Source organism: Branchiostoma lanceolatum, chromosome 8, assembly GCF_035083965.1.
Source record: "Branchiostoma lanceolatum isolate klBraLanc5 chromosome 8, klBraLanc5.hap2, whole genome shotgun sequence".
In the NCBI taxonomy this organism is placed as follows: Eukaryota; Metazoa; Chordata; class Leptocardii; order Amphioxiformes; family Branchiostomatidae; genus Branchiostoma; species Branchiostoma lanceolatum.
The window spans coordinates 1,048,256-1,067,248 of NC_089729.1; the positions used below are offsets into that span (position 1 = coordinate 1,048,256).

The following is an 18,993-nucleotide window of genomic DNA, read 5'->3' on the forward strand; positions in this document are numbered from 1 at the left end:
TCTAGCGGCTGCCCGACTGACTCTAGCGGCTGCCCGACTGACTCCAGCGGCTGCCCGGCTGACTCTAGCGGCTGCCCGACTGACTCCAGCGGCTGCCCGACTGACTCCAGCGGCTGCCCGACTGACTCCAGCGGCTGCCTGACTCTAGCGGCTGCCCGGCTGACTCTAGCGGCTGCCCGACTGACTCTAGCGGCTGCCTGACTGACTCTAGCGGCTGCCCGACTGACTCTAGCGGCTGCCCGACTGACTCCAGCGGCTGCCCGACTGACTCCAGCGGCTGCCCGACTGACTCTAGCGGCTGCCCGACTGACTCTAGCGGCTGCCCGACTGACTCCAGCGGCTGTCTGACTCCAGCGGCTTCCCAACTGACTCCAGCGGCTGTCTGACTCCAGCGGCTGCCCGAGTCCCGCAGCGAGCTGCCAGGATGAACGGGACCTACGCGGACCTCCCCGCGGGGTTCCAGCTCAGCGCGGCCGACATCCTCTTCACCTACGCCCGGCCCACCAGCATCGCGCTCATCGTGCTGTACTCCGCCATCTTCCTGGTCGGCTTCACGGGCAACCTGGTCGTGCTGGCTCTGCTGCAGAAGAAGAGCCGCATGGACAAGGTGAGGCAATAGCTCATCGCTTCAACTTGGTTCTCTACTCTTTTCCCTCCTTCCCTCCTTCCTTCCTTCCTTCCCTCCCTCCCTCCCTCCCTCCCTCCCTCCCTCCCTCCCTCCTTCCTTCCTTCCTTCCTTCCTTCCTTCCTTCCTTCCTTCCTTCCTTCCTTCCTTCCTTCCTTCCTTCCTTCCTTCCTTCCTTCCTTCCTTCCTTCCTTCCTTCCTTCCTTCCTTCCATCTATCAATACTAACCCTTCCCGTCATTGTTACTTCCTTTCTTGAATATTTCTTTCAATAATCCTCCCGTTCTTCCGTTTTTCTTCAGTTTGCGTTGATTGCTTGTTTTCTTCATTTGTTTTTCTCTTTTGTTTTTCTATGCCCCCTCTTTCGATTTCTTTTCACATCTTTCTTTCCCTACCCTTTCTCCCTATCAATCTATTCAGCAATCTAACTCCATTTCTCGTTTTCGTTTTCTCCTCATTTCTTTTTCTTTTCTTTCCGTTCTTTTTTTCATTCTACGTTGTCTTTTCTCCCCTCCAGGTGGCGAACGCCTTCATGCTGAACCTCGCGGTGTGCGACCTGCTGGTGATATGCCTGTGCGTGCCCATCAACCTGGGCATGGAGGTGTACAAGAGCTACGTGTACGGCCGCGTGCTGTGCAAGACTCTCCCGTACGTGCAGGCCGTGGTGGTCTCCACCAGCGTGCTGACGCTCACCGTGGTCAGTCTGGACCGCTACATGGCCATCTGCTACCCTCTGCGTGCCAAGGTAAGGGGAACTCTCGTACGTACCGCTACATGGCCATCTGCTACCCTCTGCGTGCCAAGGTAAGGGGAACTCTCGTACGTACCGCTACATGGCCATCTGCTACCCTCTGCGTGCCAAGGTAAGGCGGACTCTCGTACGTACCGCTACATGGCCATCTGCTACCCTCTGCGTGCCAAGGTAAGGGGAACTCTCGTACGTACCGCTACATGGCCATCTGCTACCCTCTGCGTGCCAAGGTAAGGGGAACTCTCGTACGTACCGCTACATGGCCATCTGCTACCCTCTGCGTGCCAAGGTAAGGGGAACTATCGTACGTACCGCTACATGGCCATCTGCTACCCTCTGCGTGCCAAGGTAAGGGGAACTCTCGTACGTACCGCTACATGGCCATCTGCTACCCTCTGCGTGCCAAGGTAAGGCGAACTCTCGTACGTACCGCTACATGGCCATCTGCTACCCTCTGCGTGCCAAGGTAAGGGGAACTCTCGTACGTACCGCTACATGGCCATCTGCTACCCTCTGCGTGCCAAGGTAAGGCGAACTCTCGTACGTACCGCTACATGGCCATCTGCTACCCTCTGCGTGCCAAGGTAAGGGGAACTCTCGTACGTACCGCTACATGGCCATCTGCTACCCTCTGCGTGCCAAGGTAAGGGGAACTCTCGTACGTACCGCTACATGGCCATCTGCTACCCTCTGCGTGCCAAGGTAAGGGGAACTCTCGTACGTACCGCTACATGGCCATCTGCTACCCTCTGCGTGCCAAGGTAAGGGGAACTCTCGTACGTACCGCTACATGGCCATCTGCTACCCTCTGCGTGCCAAGGTAAGGGGAACTCTCGTACGTACCGCTACATGGCCATCTGCTACCCTCTGCGTGCCAAGGTAAGGGGAACTCTCGTACGTACCGCTACATGGCCATCTGCTACCCTCTGCGTGCCAAGGTAAGGGGAACTCTCGTACGTACCGCTACATGGCCATCTGCTACCCTCTGCGTGCCAAGGTAAGGGGAACTATCGTACGTGTTGTTTGGGCTTTTCTGCCTGTCTGTATCACTTCTACGTTACCCCTACGGAGTATGTGTCTGTGTTTCTTTCTGTGCATGTGTGTGTGTGTGTGTGTGTGTGTGTGTGGTGTGTGACTGTGTGACTGTGTGTTTAGGCATGTGTGTGTATGCGTCTGTGTGTGTGTGTGTGTGTGACTGAGTGTGCGTTTATGCATGTGTGTGCATGTGTATGTGTGTGTGTGTATGCGTCTGTGTGTGTATGTGTGTGTGTGTGTATGTGTGTGTGTGTGCGCGCCTGTTTAACACACACCTGCCTGCATAATGGACTCAAAATACATCTGCCCTTTCTGCAGGTGCTGTCCACCAAGTCCCGCGTGAAGCGGTCGGTCCTGGCGACCTGGCTGGTCTCCGCCTTCATCATGCTGCCCATCGCCATCTTCAGCGAGATCGAAGTCAAGAACATCGTCTACCCGGTCCAGGTGGACCTAGTGCTCTGCACAGAGAAGGTAGGTTTGTTTGTTTGTTTGTTTATTTGTTTGTATAGTACATCAGTGTAGTACACCATTTCTTAACCGGTTAAATCCACTATTTAGCTGTAGCACACCGTTTTTGTACAGTAAATACGTACAAGCTACATAAGAGCAGACTGTGGGCAAGTGGACCTGGTGCTTTGCACGGAGAAGGTTTGTTTGTATGTCTGTTTGTCTGTCTGTCTGTCTGTCTGTCTGTCTGTCTGTTTGTCTGTTTGTTTGTATCGTATACCGGTAAACACCGGGCGCAACATACCATTTCTCTGCCGAAAGGTCAGGAGAAATGCTCTTACTGACCAGCCAGTGTTCTCAGAGGAACTGGAGGAATCAAGTTTGATCCTCTCAGATGATTGTGGTCTGATATTTAAACGTGCTCGCATTTTACGTCCCATCCGAAAGAACGCCCCTAATCGACGCCAGGTACTCATTTTCACCTGAGTCAGAGCAAGGAAATACTAGTACGTGCAAAGTGCCATTCAAAACAGCGAGGAATTAGAACCCAAAATCTTTGGATTCTAAGCCAACAACCCGCACCCAAGGACCACCTTGCCAAGGTTTGTACGAGCACAAGCTGCTTAACTCCAACTCTTAGCAATAATGATGGTGGATTCTTTGACATGCTCGAGAGGAGTAGATTTCACTATAATGACTCCACTTATATGATCGTTAGTGATTCCCCGTAGCTCAACTGGTACTCAGCCGATTTAAGGCCTGTGGCACCTGGGGATTGGCTAGGTAAGCAGTTATATGCACGTAGCTTTTGATGTATCAATCTATTTAAAAAAAAAAATTGGCCAGATGATGGAAATAACAAATATTTAGAATATCAAAACAAGAACATTTTCAATCGCATACATTTTGGGGTTAAAAACTATTCATAAGTCCTATCAAAAGTAGCTAGTATGCCAAATATTTGGTAAATTCCTGTTTTTGCAATATAACGTTACATTGTACCCGATTGGACCATTCTGAAAACGTCACGGTCTCGCAAGGTTACGTGCGGTCACTGAGCGGTTCGAAATTCATGTTCGACAGAAGCGCGGAAAATCAAAGACGAATTATTTTCGTGCCAAGAACAGATGCCGCAGCAGGATCAGTCCGACAGAATTCACGGCGTGCATCAGCGACGGTGTGTCGAGACGTGTCGCGAGAAGTAGGCCTGTAACAGCACGCTGTCAAGAACATTTCCGTCATTTGCATGACTTTGTGACTTCCACACAATTACAAAAAGAAGAAGAACTTCATTGCGCGGCAATTACAATGTATGGCAACTTACATACCGTGAGAGTCAAACTATCGCTACTAGCTAAGACATCTAACAATTTACATTTTACAAAACTGGAGTGGAGTGCATTTCCCAAGGGCACAACATCGGGACCTGACAGGGGTTCAAACTCAGTACCTCCGGGTTCTGAGTCAACAACGCTAACCGCACAGCCACCGTGCCACTGGCGTACGTGTTTTATATGGCCTCCGTCGGTCAGTATTGACCATGGTAAAATCCTAATTCACAACAGCCCTACAGCATCGACTATGGCTAAACAGCCCTATACGAGAATGGCAGTCTCTGCCACAAAAATCACATCTGTAAGCTGACTCAGTTCTGTGGAGCGACAGTAACTCCCAAGACCCGTCTGTCTCTCTGCCGCCGTCTGCATGGCTTCCGCAGGAATACGGATCGCCCGACTGGGAGAAATATCGATTCTTGGAGGACCCGCTAACAAAACGTCCTCTCCTTCTAACGGTTACCAATCTGCTAAATAGACTAGATTTGTTTCTCGGATTTCCTAGGATTTCGAGCGAAAGAAATCACCGTTTGTATACAACGTCAACTGTCACAATTCCACAGGGAATTAATTCTAAAACCATCTCTTCAAATTCACCGTTTTTTTCTTCTTAAAAGAAGAAAAAAAAGACCCAGGTGAATTTGAAGAGATCTACTCAGCATCAGTACTCCTCAAGGTAAACACACTTCAGATCAATCAATCTTTATTCTGAAATCAACATTGCAGGTGTGTCTGACGACACACCTGAATTACATCAGATTTCTTACAGAAGTATGTTATAAACAATCCAATAGACCAGATTTGAAAGAATTATCATGCGCTTAAATACATTGAAAAGTTACTTTGGACGAACGAGGACAGACGAATATAGCTTTAAACTAGGTTTTGAATGTCTCTCAGAGTCCTCATAACAAACGAGTCACTGTGACGTTTGGTCTTGCTAAGTGGTAATTTGTACATGTGTCGGGTTTCCCTGTTCCTTAGATTATGGTTAGGCTTCTTCCTAGGTGGGAGGAAGACATTGCAGGGGTGGGAGGGGTCTCTTAGAATTCTCCGAAGTTCACTACGTGACGCATCCCTTCTCCTAGACTCCAGGGTTGGCAGGTGGTCACAGGGAACTCCACATATCCTCAAACACATCTTCTGAATTCTCTCCAACTCGTTTGACAGACAACGTGGAAGGCCGGCCCAGACAGGGGACCCATACTCTAACACAGGTCGGATAAAAGACTTGTAGATTTGCACAAGTACATCAGTGGGTAGGGCAGCACGCCTGGCTACGCGCAGGTAATGTATGCGCGGTTGGACCTTAGTTAGCGTGTACTCAAATCGCGGTGTTCCAGACATTCTCGACACGGCCTCGCCCCGCTAACACGATTTCCTCGCTCCTCTGGGCGCTTTCCTTGCCAAGATGCTGCGGAGAAAAAGATCAGAGGTCCGAAATGGAGCTAGAATAGGATGGATACCCGGCTAGAGAGGCGATGATCGTTGCGGTGACGTAGTGGCAGGGTGATTGGCCCAGCAGAGGTCCTGGGTTCAAATCCGGGGTCGCCTGATTTGTCTCGTTGACGTTGTGCGCTTGGGAAATGCACTTGACACGACTTCCCCCACTTCACTCGAGTGAAAATGAGTACCTAGCTTCGTTTAGGGACGTCCCTCGGATAGGACGTTTAATTGAGGTCCCGTGTTTGAGTAGAGCACGTAAAAGAACCCAGCATGCTTATCGAAAAGAGCACGGGTCTATCCCGGTGTGGGTGGATCAAATACATCTGTCTGGATATGCGGCTTGTACTGATGCCTTACATAACTTCTAACGTTACAGCAAGCTTGTTAGGATGAAGGTGATCGCTTTCCCTTTCTGAAATGCTGCGGAGAAAAAGATCAGAGGTCCAAAATGGAGCTAGCATAAGCATGGATACCCGGCTATGGAGGTGAAGGTTATGCGTTACATACTATAACTTCTAACGTTACGGCTAGCTAGCGACACAGATCCCGTGTTAGTAGTCAGTATTGTTAGTATTCAGCAAAATTCCACGGTTTAAGGAAAATTGACATTTTCAACGAACTTTAACTTCACGGTGGCGGCAAGTGATTTACAGAACGGAATGATGTGTGAAGGAATCATAGATAATAACAACAGGTTTTTCACGGTGATGATAAATTCACAGTACAGATCGAGGTGACGGTGAAAACAGTGAACATAAAGTTAAAGTGATAGAAACAAGGATTACAGCATTGAAATTACATAACGTGTATTTCATGTACACGTGTTATGTAATTTCAATGCTGTAATCCTTGTTTCTATCACTTTAACTTTATGTTCACTGTTTTCACCGTCACCTCGATCTGTACTGTGAATTTATCATCACCGTGAAAAACCTGTTGTTATTATCTATGATTCCTGTAGCTGTACACATTATTCACAGACAGTTCAGTGATTAGTTAGTTAAAATCCTCCCACGCCATAAGGTGTATAGGGCGGTGCCCATCCCCGCTTCATAGCCCTGGGCCACACCGTGGTGCAATCACTGCAGCAGGGGCTAGTCCACTGGCAGTGGAGTGTGTTTAACTTCCATACTGTTTCATAAGTATTTATAAAGTATTTGGTATGACTCAATGCGCCTCTTATCCAAAGGTGTCCTACCCGGGAGTTGAACTCGGGCCTTCTGGTTCCAAGTAATCAGAACCAGATGCGGTAAGTAACAGAAGCGCAGACCACTACACCACAGGGACACCCCCCGGCCCCAGTGCTATAGCTAGCCTGGAATCCAAACCTATTATAGCTCCCGAGTCTCCTCTCCGCAAATCAATGCACGTAAAACAAGTATGCTGTGTATCATCATAAAATCCATATATCACATTGTCAGCGTTAGAAATAAACATTATACATAAAAGCTTCTTCTTCTTCTTGTCATCCTGACGGATGTTCGGTTCAGCGCCGTGGGCGGCGAGACCTGCTCTGCTCTTGCGGAGTTTACCACATGTAGAGCAGGTGAAGGCGGTAGTTTGGCACGGGGCGTGTCTCTTTTGCCTTCTCACAGCCTCGTAAAAGCACTATAGTATATATAAGGTGGTTAGCAGATCAACTCAGAATTAGCCATTAGCTTTAATGCACGAGGCATGAATGCTTGATCGGGAGATCGGATGCGCTGCGCTGGTGTCTGACAGATAAGCGGCTTTGCTGAGTTTTAGCCCCACCGAGGACGAACCGTGGGCCTGCAGAAATGTAGCATTTCAAAGTCTTGCAGAACAAAGTACTAGGGGGCCCAAACCCACGCCACTTCTTCATTACCCCACAAGCTATCTGCCACCAAAAACTCATGACCATAGCACGTCCAGGTCAAGAGATACAAAAATCGAATTTCTGCTGCAGTACCAAGGTCACATACCAGGTGGCCCAAAATCGACCATGAATTTCGGCTTCACAACACCTGCCCACATACCAAATATCATCGTAATCCATTAAGAAGCTCTTGAGTTATGCTGACTACAGTAGTCCGGAAACACAAACAGACAAACAGACAAACAGACACACCCAAAACTATATCTCCATTTTTCATGGAGATAACAACGCAGGAAGACTAGTGCAGAAGCTCTGCAGCCTGAATTATTTAAAACCTTTCCGCGGGAAACTATATAGGTCCAGAATAAAACACACATGTGTCATCCGTTCCCGGTGGCATGATTCTTAAGTATTCGCAAACCCTTGAGACGAGTAAATCTAGTCTTTGTTTAAATCTATCAGTTTGAAATGTCGTCTTTGAGAACACACGACACTCGACGGACGAAAGAACAAGCCTTGGGGTAAAGTCTTTGGCCTAACGCTTGTTTTTTCCGGCCGCGCCGAAGAGGATGTGGTATCAAATATGACATTTGTGAGATATCAAACTTCTAAACAAATATGACACTTCCAACTTCTCTTTTTGAAGAAAGACTAACACTTTCAAACGTTTGAAAATGAAGGCCTCAAATGTTGAAAGAGGGAAACGTTATCCGGATAAGGCGTCGTCTGCGTCAAACCTACGTTTGTCACAACCCGCACCGATATAATTCGCCAGGTTGTATCATTACAGCCAGTAGGTACCCATCTGAGTCACGAGGCTATTGTAACGTGCTCGAGGCACCTCCTCGAACACGGAACCGCCATTTTGATTTACGTCTCTTCCGAAAGACTAGGATACCCTTCCCGGATCCGACCGGGGTCTCCCAGGTATGCTAGGGTCACATTTCCAACCCGGGGTCCGGGTGGGCAGTCTTTGGGAACGAAAACTATGATATAAAAGACAACAAAACACACAAAACTTTGAAAAATTAGTCCTTACCATACGTTATGTATATCCTTGATATGCGTCTTTTATTCTTTGTTTTCACAAACAGCCCGGCCGGGCCCCGGCTTGGAAATGTGACCGTAGCATTACCAACTAATTGGAAGCAGGAGACTCAACTGCGAAGCCGCTACCAATTGGGCTACAAGGACATAAGTTCTTATTCTATTCATTCATTCATTCATTCATTCATTCAGTCAGTCATTCATTCATTTGTTAACCTATTCATCTATCTTTAATACATGTGGGTAGTCTGAAAATGAAGTCTCTTAACCCGCAGGGGGCTGATATTGGAGGGAGTCCATGATGGGCTCACAGAATGTAAATTCAAGAGGTTATAAACAAACATGTCCCAGTGGCGCAAGCGGTAACGCAACCTCGCTGCTTCGCCATCTGGATCAAGTTCCGTGGATCCTAGGGCCCGAGTTCGATCCTAGGGGTCGACTCCAGCTCGGACATGTTGTAAGGGATTGGATTCGTCATTTCGGATGGTGACGTAAAGACGGCGGCCCCGTGTATGAGGGAGTTTCAGGCATTAGCCTCAAGCGTCAAACCTCTGCACGTAAAAGAACCCTACACACTTATCGAGAGTAGGGGTGACCCTGTGTGCTTGGCCAAAAACGCGAGCCGTAGCGAAGCCACATTGCACTAACGTTACCACCAGCTACTTGAAAAAGCAACAGGCTTCACCTCAAATGAGGAAGCCTTGAAACGAAACGAAAAAACAATACAAGTTAAAAGTACGTCAAGCCTTCGTTCCACAGTCACTTTGAACTTTGAACTTTATTGAATCACCACCTTGCAGGCATTTAGCCTGAATTGTGTTGGTGTTTACAAACTTCGTTATCAACAATATTTAAAAATGTTATCCAATTCTGAAAACATACTTAAAATTCATATATAACAATTTTGCTTAAAATTACAAATTACAGACATTAACTATACAATAATTGCACGATGAGTTAGGCAGACGTCATACAAAAGTTGATGCATATGGGATATAGTGCGTTAATTGTGATTCAACATGGCAAGGGCCCTGGGGATAAACGATTGCGAATGTCTGTTGGACCGGCTCAATGGCAGCTTAAAACGGGGAGCCCGACGCAGCTGGTACTGACACTCAGTGGCCGGCTGCAGGCCTGCAGGCTGCAGTCACCCGCCCCGCTCTAATCGCCATTATTCGTTAAGCACCCGGTGCAATGGCCTAGTGGGCAGAGTGTTCGTCTTGCACACGGTAGGTCCCCGGCCGGGTCATACTCTAAAAATGGTAGTCTCCAACCAGACCCAATGGATTGCAAAGACCGTATCCAACTGGAAGAAGGAGCTTGTAATGCAATCCGTAAAACGTACTTCCTCTGCCAGTTTGATACGGTCTTTATGCAACCTATAGATCTGCTTGGAGATTATAAAAATGGTCCATACTGCTTTCCCTGCTTATCACTCAGCATTTGGGGAAAGAGTATCAATAGTAGTTAAACACACATCGCTACCAGTGGACTAGCCCCCTACTGTATTGACATTGCACAAAGTTGTGTGGCCCAAGGGCTGCCGAAACGGAGATGGGCGCCGCCTAATGCATGGTCTGGTGCGGGAAGGACTTTAACTTTAACCTCCATCGTTACAACCCCCCCCCCTCCAGGAGGGATCTCCAAATCTATACATCACTCTTTCTTGTTATTTTCAACTCATGCTAAATTCTTCTGAGTAGGAAAAATTGGAAAGAAAATGTCGCAGTTTGGTCCCAGTTGGAGTGAGAAAAATGCAGTCTACTTGAACTAATACACGCCCGAAGTGGGATACCACAATGACGTAATGGCGTCTGGTGCATTATTACCGAATAAGGCATTTCAAATCGATCTTTCTGGAGTCCGGATAACAATCCCGGAGGCTGTGAAATCCAGGAGAGCCAGCGCACGAAAGTTGAACATTGTAGGTTTCAATCAATCGACATGTACGCCAAACGTCTATTCCACAGCGACCCGCACCGACATAATCGCCATGATTCGTTAAGTACTTCAATCGTTATACACTGGCTGTTTTTCAAGCCTAGACCCCGCCGATCTATTTTGATGCACAATTCATATTCATATATTCTGAATCTGAAATAGTATACTTGAGCTAATATACGCCCGAAGGGGGTACTGCCAAGGACGCAATAGCGTCTGGTGCATAGTTACCGAATAAGGGAATCCCGGAGGCTGTGGAAGTTGAAACCAAGAGAGCCAGGGCACGAAACTTGAACATTGTAGGTTTCAATCAATCGACCTGTACGCCAAACGTCTATTCCACAACGACCCGCACAGACATAATCGCCATGATTCGTTAAGTACTTCAATCGTTATAGACTGGCTGTTTTTCAAGCCTAGACCCCGCCGATCTATTTTGATGCACAATTCATATTCATATATTCTGAATCTGAAATAGTATACTTGAGATGATATACGCCCGAAGGGGGTACTGCCAAGGACGCAATAGCGTCTGGTGCATAGTTACCGAATAAGGGAATCCCGGAGGCTGTGGAAGTTGAAACCAAGAGAGCCGGGGCACGAAACTTGAACATTGTAGGTTCGAATCAATCGTCATGTACGTCAAACGTCTATTCCGTAGTGACAAGCACCGATATAATCGCCATGATTCGTTAAAGCCGGCGTCACAATTCATGCGAGCGTCGACCGACTTTGTAGATCGCCCGACGCTCGGTGAATTTCAAAATCGGCCGAGCGCCGACCGTATTTTCCAATGAAAATCTCGGGTGACGTCCGTCGAACACTTAAAACTAAAAATCACCTATGAGATGGTACCATCTCTTGGACATGGACGAAGTCAGAATCGACTAACCTGGTAAAAGGCCAATATTTGGATCAACTTTGATTTCTTGAAATCGCCCGAAGTCCGCGTAATCGAAAGGACGTCGGCCGTACTTCGGCCGAAAATGCACATTTGAAGCTCGCCAACACGTCGGCCGAGCTGAATTTTTTATTTGTGACGGAGGCTTAAGTACTTCAATCGTTATACACTGGCTGTTGTTCAAGTCTTGACCTCACCGCTCTTTTTTTTTTCATTTTTGATACATATCCAGTCGCAAAAGTGTGAAGAAAATGCAACACTTCGATCATATTGGGAATGAGATGAGAAAAATGCAGTCTACTTGAACTAATACAGGCCCGACCGAGAGGGGGGGGGGGGACCACCTTTGACGTAATGAGATCCGGTGCCTGAGCACAGAATGAAAATCACATTGCAAATTGATCTTTCGGGACCGCAGATAACAATTCCAGAGGCTTTGAAAGTTGAATTCATGACAGCAGGAAACACGAACGATGTACGTCAAGCCGCCATCCGTTAAGTACTTCCACCGTTATGGACACCCGAGGCTGTGTTTTCAAGCTTAAATGTCAGCTTCTCCAAGCCTCTTCATTTTCAAGTCGCTTTCGATCAATCTAAGTTAAAAATGAAATAAAATGCAGCAGTTTGATTGTCCTGGATATGATACACGCAAGAAGGTGGCATCATGAAGTGCGTAACGGCGCCGGGTGCACGCTCGATTGGTGTTTATGGAATTTGACATTTCATACTTCTATTTCTGAACCCAGAAAAAAAAAAACAAATCCAGAAGCATTAAGTTCTGGTGCGCTAAGAGCCCGAGCCGGATACGCCGTGCGTTTGAATCGAGCGGCGTGTGCGTCAAACCCGGAGTGGCTGCGACCCGTGCCGCTACAATAGGCTCGTTATTACCCAGATACTAGTAGCTACTTCCACCCGGGGGGCTGGCGATATGCTTTTGCCTCCGGGTAGGAGGTTCACTTCCAACGGAGGTATTGTTTTTAGATGCGCGCGTGTGCGTGCGTGTGTGTGTGTGCGTGTGTGTGTGTGCGCGTGTGTGCGCGCGCATTTGTGTGTGTGCGTGTGCGTGTGTGTGCGTGTGTGTGTGTGTGTGTGTGCGTGTGCGTGTGTGCGCGCGCGTGTGTGTGCGTGCGCGTGCGTGTACTTGTGTGCGCGTGTGTGTTCGTGTTCGTGTTCGTGTGTTCGTGTGCGTGTGTGTGTGTGTGTGCGTGTGCGTTTGTGTGTGTGTGCGTGTGTGTGTGCGTGTGCGTGTGCGTGTGCGTGTGCGTGTGCGTGTGCGTGTGCGTGTGCGTTTGTGTGTGTGTGCGTGTGCGTGTGCGTGTGCGTGTGGGTGTGCGTGTGCGTGTGCGTGTGCGTGTGCGTGTGCGTGTGTGTGTGTGTGTGCTGGAATCGAAGAAGAAGGGAAGGGGAGGAACACTAACATCTGTGATGGCCAGGGCTATGGCTTTAAGAAATGCACAAAAACTCAAAATGAGTAGAAAGACTCTTTTCACACAACCAAGTGATTTATTCAACCGACGTTTCGGTGACCATTTGAAAAAGTCTCAATATTTCACGGGCTTCTGGGATCTTTAATGTCCTGTTGGGTCATTTCCGATCAGTTCAAAATGATTCTAAAAGTGTGAAATAAGTTTCAATGTGAGAAATTCGCTGCGTTATCGCTTTGCGTGCCAAAAACCATACCGTCAAGGGCGAGATGGCGTCCCTTTGCAAGGTTAGCGTGCGTGTCGAATATGGCATTTCAAATTTCTCTTTTCGAACAAACTCCAAAAGCTTTGAAGCCTGGGGGCTCCAGGTCCCGAAACAGGAAGCCCTTTTCATCGAGACGACGTCTCTAGTGCAAGCTTCGGTGGCGGCGAGTTCTACGTTCCATAGACACTGCATATTCAAACGATCTTATCAACTTCATGTCTCTTATTTTGTTTTACGTGTTGCTGACGTGCAGTAAAGTGATACACGGCTACGTTAATTACACACACTCACACTTTTCTCGGTATGGAGGGCGGTGCCCATCTCTATTTCTCTAGCCCTTGGGCCACACAGTTGTGCAAGCGGCGAGGTGTTTAAGCCCCCCTCTAACTGGGCACGTGGCACGCTGGCGGTGTCGCTGCGGCCGATCGAATTTCATCGACAAAACCGAATCTTTTTAAGATTTGTGTGTTTTGATGTCTTTTTGGTCATACTGTTTGAATGATATTCCCATTATAAAGTCAGGGGTAACACAAATCAAGTTTAGGACGCAGCGACGCCGCCAGCGTGCCGCGGGTTCAGTGAGATAGGGGCTTAAGAGTTCCCTTGGATATAAAGAATCCCGTTCTGTAGAGGCAACCTGTGTATTACGTCTATCTTCTGAAAGTCTCTTAACTGGCCGCTATAGACAGGTTAGACAGGTGTATAGTTCATTTTCTCCAGTGAATACAGGCCTGGGGAAAACATCATCTTTCTGACTTTGTCTGTTTTCCCGCGTGTAGGATAAGAGCGATCATTTCCGCCCGAACTGCCGACTTTCTGCGGGTCAGGCTTCAGGCTGTCATTTGTCATCCGGTATTTTAATAAACTTACGTCGCTCCCAGCGCAGCCAAGGAGCCATTTGTTGCAGATTATGAAAAGCGCTTTAATAACCGTTCTTAATGGGTTTCTTATCTTCTTTTATTTCTTTCATTAAGATTACTGTCATGAAGAAATAGACTTTTCTGGAATTGACTACGAATAAATCCGTCTGTGCTTTGACTGCTCTGTTATGAGCTCATATATCACTTCGTGCAGATCATAACCGTGAATATAATAAGTTCACCGTGTTGGCGAATGACTGAATTGCAAAGTTTTGTATTAACAACCAGAGCCTTAACAAGGTTCTTTTTAAATATGTTAATAAAGAACTTTGCTATTCTGTGTATATCATAGAACAATTGCTAAGCCTCACCTTCATAAGGGATGCACATGGCCTCTTCAAGTTGTACTTTTTTTTCAAAGTACTTTATTTCAATATACAAGTTATAAAATGTACAAAATGTATATACAATATATTACATGATGTATATCAGTTCACCCCATTTTTTCATTGCTTTTGTGCGGGACAGTTTATATTCCGTTGTTAGCACATTTTTAAAGTCGCTGTAGAAAATTGGAAAACAGTGTATCTTATTATACCAGTCTTTTTCTTTATATTTTACCCAGGCTTGAAGATAGAGTATAAGGCTAGTGAAATCATGTGATCCCCTCCTTTGTACATCGGGTGAATTCTTTGTAGGCCCATTATACATGTTTCTAGGTAAACATGATCAATATCTACTATTACATTGAGCAAAACTTGAAATTTTTCCCAAAAGTTGTTTTACCTGTTACAACTTATAAACATGTTAAGTTGTACTTTTCACATCTTATTAGGATTGCCATCTCCTCATGCTGCGGCCCCATTTCCAAAGCGGAGCCTGGCCGGGCAGCTTGTGGGAACGAAAAATATGATATGAAAGAGAACAAAAGACACAAAACGCCAAAATAACCCTTAACCATATATTGTGTATTTTCTTGATTTGCATTTTTTGTTTTTCGTTTTCGCAATCATCCCGACCAGGGCCCGTTCGGAAATGGTATCCGGTCGATTGGGGGCGGGGTTGTGGCAGGGAGACTACTGAGCGGTGGACCAAAACGTTATAGCTTCTCCCGTCTCTCTAAGGGATGACTGTAAGGACCTGATTCAAATGGCCTCTGTCTCCCATAAGCTTATATCCTTCAATCCTTTAAGACCCGTGTCCATCTCTATCTCTTAAAAAAGCAAAAACACTTGGCGTCTGTGAACCACTGATTGGTCACTAGACCTGATCGCTATACATGTATTGAGTTTCTATGTTAGCATTCATGATAGTGACTATTGTTCACAACGGGCATGTTATAAAAAAAGATAAGTATAACCCGTTTAGTGTTTATCAATATCATACAATAGATTGACTTTTTAGGAATTACAAATGGGAGACCACACTGACACATTCGTAACATTCTAATAGGAGTTTGTGGACAGTGTAACTAACGATCCTGCCTAACATCTAGCTTTCTCTCTCTCTCTCTCTCTCTCTCTCTCTCTCTCTCTCTCTCTCTCTCTCTCTCTCTCTCTCTCTCTCTCTCTCTCTCTCTCTCTCTCTCTCTCTCTCTCTCTCTCTCTCTCTCTCTCTCTCTCTCTCTCTCTCTCTCTCTCTCTCTCTCTCTCTCTCTCTCTCTCTCTCTCTCTCTCTCTCTCTCTCTCTCTCTCTCTCTCTCTCTCTCTCTCTCTCTCTCTCTCTCTCTCTCTCTCTCTCTCTCTCTCTCTCTCTCTCTCTCTCTCTCTCTCTCTCTCTCTCTCTCTCTCTCTCTCTTCCTCTCTCTCTCTGTCTCGCTCTCTTCCTCTCTCTCTCTCTCTCTCTCTTCCTCTCTCTCTGTCTCGCTCTCTTCCTTTCTCTTTATCTCTCTTCATCCTCCGTCTCTCTCTCTCTCTCTCCCTCCCCCCTCTCTCCCTCTCTCTCCCTCCCCCCTCTCTCTCTCTCTCCCCCTCTCTCTCTCTGTGTTCTGTAGCCATGTTTCCACGACTGATATATATATATATGAATATATATGAATGATTTTTTGCCTTCCCCGTTTTTAGTGGCCGTCCACAGCTGCGAAGAAGGGATACGACCTTGGTCTGTTCGCCGTGCTGCTGGTGCTGCCCCTCGGCACCATGTGCGTCACGTACCGCAAGATCGCCCTCAAGCTCTGGCGCCGGGACTCGGTCTTTCAAAAGAGACAAGGTGCGATTTCTTACATTTGTTCAGAAGGTTATGTTTCCGTGTGTGTGTGTGTGTGTGTGTGTGTGTGTGTGTGTGTGTGTGTGTGTGTGTGTGTGTGTGTGTTTGTGTGTGTGTGTGTGTGATTGAGTGAGTGAGTGAGTGAGTGAGAGTATGTATGTGTGAGTGTGTTTGTGTGTGTGTGTGTGTGTGAGTGAGTGTGTGTGTGTGTGTCAGTGTATGTGTTGCTGTATGTCAGTATGTGTGCGTGTATGTCAGTGTGTGTCTGCGTTTATCTTTGTGTTTTTGTAAACATCACTTCTCGAGAAGTCTTCGATTGATCTTCATGATATTTGTTATGTTGTTAGGTGTTTTCAACATGAAGAAATGATTAAAGAGTTCTGGGTGGTAGATAGCTATTGATTTAGAAAGAAGTAGAATAGGTTCGGGCCCCCTAAGGCTCGTTCTGGTAATGCAGGGGCGTTTTGTTAAAATGTTGCATCATTTCATACGTTTTCCTACTTCGCTGCATGGGCAGTTTTGAAAGGGCCTTGGGGCAAACACATATCGACATTCATGAGTATGAAAACTTTCGAGCAAAAATATCCATAGGAGTTTGGGTTCAGCTCGGTAAGCATAGCCATGTATTACTTCCAATTTCGTAGACTGGCCATTATTCAAAGGATTTTGACGTCTTAGCTGCATTTCAGCAGGACCTGTGGCGCTAGATCATGTAAGAAAAATAATTGAACTATCCACTAGTTCGGATAGTTGGCAATTCTACAAAGTGCGTTGGCGTTAATCCATACCCTGGACACTGCGTTGCTTCCACATCCGCAGAGCCTCCTTCGCAGACTTTCTAGAACGGCGGCGTATATATTTGGGGGAGGGGGGGGGTGACGCGATTTCTTACACGGGTCAAGGTTCTCTAATGTCGCCAAGGGACGACCGCCCTTGGATAGAAAGGCGGTCGTCCCTTGGCAACATAACTCCCTCGGCAGCGAAACTCTCTTGTCTTGCCGGCATTAGAGAACCTTAGCCCGTGTAAAAAAGTGCGTCACCCCCCTCCCCCAAACATACGCCGCCGTTCTAGGAGGTCTGCGAAGGAGGCTAATTTGCGGATGTGCAGTCAGCGCCCTGTTTGAATTGAGCTGCTCTGTTTCCATGTTTCCGCGCCGGGTTAACATTTCAAGGGTAATCCCTCCGACTGCCATTTCCGATAAGGCAAGCCGCACGTCAATAGACGCATCGAAAGCTTACCCTAAAGTTGTAACCCCTGTCATGCTGGGTTGTTCCGGCCCCCCTTGATAAGGGCAACACGTTTCACGCGTCACAGTGCTTTCGCAAAGCTTCTCGAAAATGAATGCCAACGTTCCCCGGTGTAACGTTTCGGCGTTGTTTCTAAATGTTAACCTGGTTGCCACGAAGTGAACAAAACATCTCCGGGTGTAACACTGAAGACGAAGCGTAATGCTTTTTCGGCAGCTGATAAAAGTGCAACGTGGTTTCGCTTCATCTCACGATTACAGCCAAGCACGCCGGGTCACCCCTGCTTTTTTCGATTAGTGCGCCAGTTTGGATCTTTACGTACTGCCTGAATATCAATCGCATCTTGATATTTGTGTTAACCTTCTCCCTGCTGCCTAACTCTGAAACTAATTGAGAATTGGGTGCCATACGGCTACTTCAGTGTGCTAAAGGTTAAGTAGTATGTGTAAAAGCGTGATTCGGGATTTTTCAGGGCACTACAGGTGATGCTGTTGACATGTTTCATGAACAATGAACCAGTCTCATATGTCTGTCATTAAAAAAACCCATACATTTGTATTGTATGTCATAGCTAACTACCACCAAATTACTGTTTTGGAGAGACCGTGAGAATTTCAAACTAAAACGACAGTTTCTCGCTTCCAGGAGAACATTGCCGGATGAACTCCAAGAGCAACGTCATGCACGGCCGGAGGCGGGTGGTGACCGTCTTCATGGCCCTGACGGCCTTCTTCGCGCTGTCCTGGCTGCCCTACTTCTGCTTGGTGCTGTGGTTCGACTTCCACGACCCGTCGGACCTTGTCTCGGCGCAGGAGGCCGCCGGGGTCTTCCCGTTCCTGCTGTGCCTGGGCATCGCCAACTCCGCCATCGATCCCATCTGCTACTGCATCAGCGACAGGACGGTCCGCAAGTTCATGCGCGGGCTCCGGGAGTGCACGAAGGAGCCGGCCGGGGACGACGCGGCGGGCGTCAAGCAGCGCCTGTCGTGCCGGAGCGACCGCCCGTCCCCGGGAAAGCCCGGACAGGAGTCGCTCAAGTCGTGCCGAGCGTCTCTGGACGGAAAAGGGCGGGTCGTTGTCACCGTGTCGGTGACGAAGAGCCCGAAGCGCGGAGGGATCGTGTGACTCGGTCAGGCGGGAACAGAACTGCCGGAAAGCGACGAGAATGTCGTCCTGGACGGTAGAGTAGATGTCAATATTGACCATGGTAAAATCCATTTCACTTCAGCCCTACCGCTTCGGCTATATATGGCTTAACAGCCCCATACGAGAATGGCAGTCTCTGCCACATAGGGCACATCTGTAAGCTGACTCAGGTCCGTTGCAACGTTAAGATTAGTCCTTTATGAAACAAACGCTATTCCTCTAAAAGAGAAATATGTTAGAATGCGACAAGGTGCTTAAGAATCATGGAAAAGAGCAGGCTATAGGATATGTCTACATTTCCATACAAATATTCTTTAGATATGAAATCTTTTTGATATCATGGTAGTACATAGTAGCCCTTCCCTTGAAATGACACTTCTTTCCAAACAGAAGAAGTCCTTTCCTACATGTCAGGGAACAAATAGACTAGGATATCGTAAGTTGTAAAAACAATTCAGGGCCACAGTGCCTTTTTATTAGATA

General features: G+C 47.3%; 1 protein-coding gene across 1 annotated transcript; it reads left to right on the plus strand.

The window, feature by feature from the left end:
• Positions 1-424: 424 nt before the first annotated feature.
• LOC136440456 (QRFP-like peptide receptor) lies at positions 425-18,489 on the plus strand. Its single transcript, XM_066436506.1, has 5 exons — positions 425-607; positions 1,142-1,369; positions 2,729-2,881; positions 15,976-16,120; positions 18,011-18,489. Exons 1-5 carry the CDS (start codon positions 425-427, stop codon positions 18,487-18,489), a joined length of 1,188 nt encoding a protein of 395 aa, XP_066292603.1.
• Positions 18,490-18,993: the final 504 nt, after the last annotated feature.

Excerpts from the sequence above, each read along its gene's own strand:
- LOC136440456 (XM_066436506.1), top strand. The coding sequence starts at position 425 with ATGAACGGGACCTACGCGGACCTCCCCGCGGGGTTCCAGCTCAGCGCG. Across the intron at positions 1,370-2,728 it reads GCTACCCTCTGCGTGCCAAG|GTGCTGTCCACCAAGTCCCG; the intron begins GTAAGGGGAACT and ends CCCTTTCTGCAG. Across the intron at positions 2,882-15,975 it reads TAGTGCTCTGCACAGAGAAG|TGGCCGTCCACAGCTGCGAA; the intron begins GTAGGTTTGTTT and ends CCCCGTTTTTAG.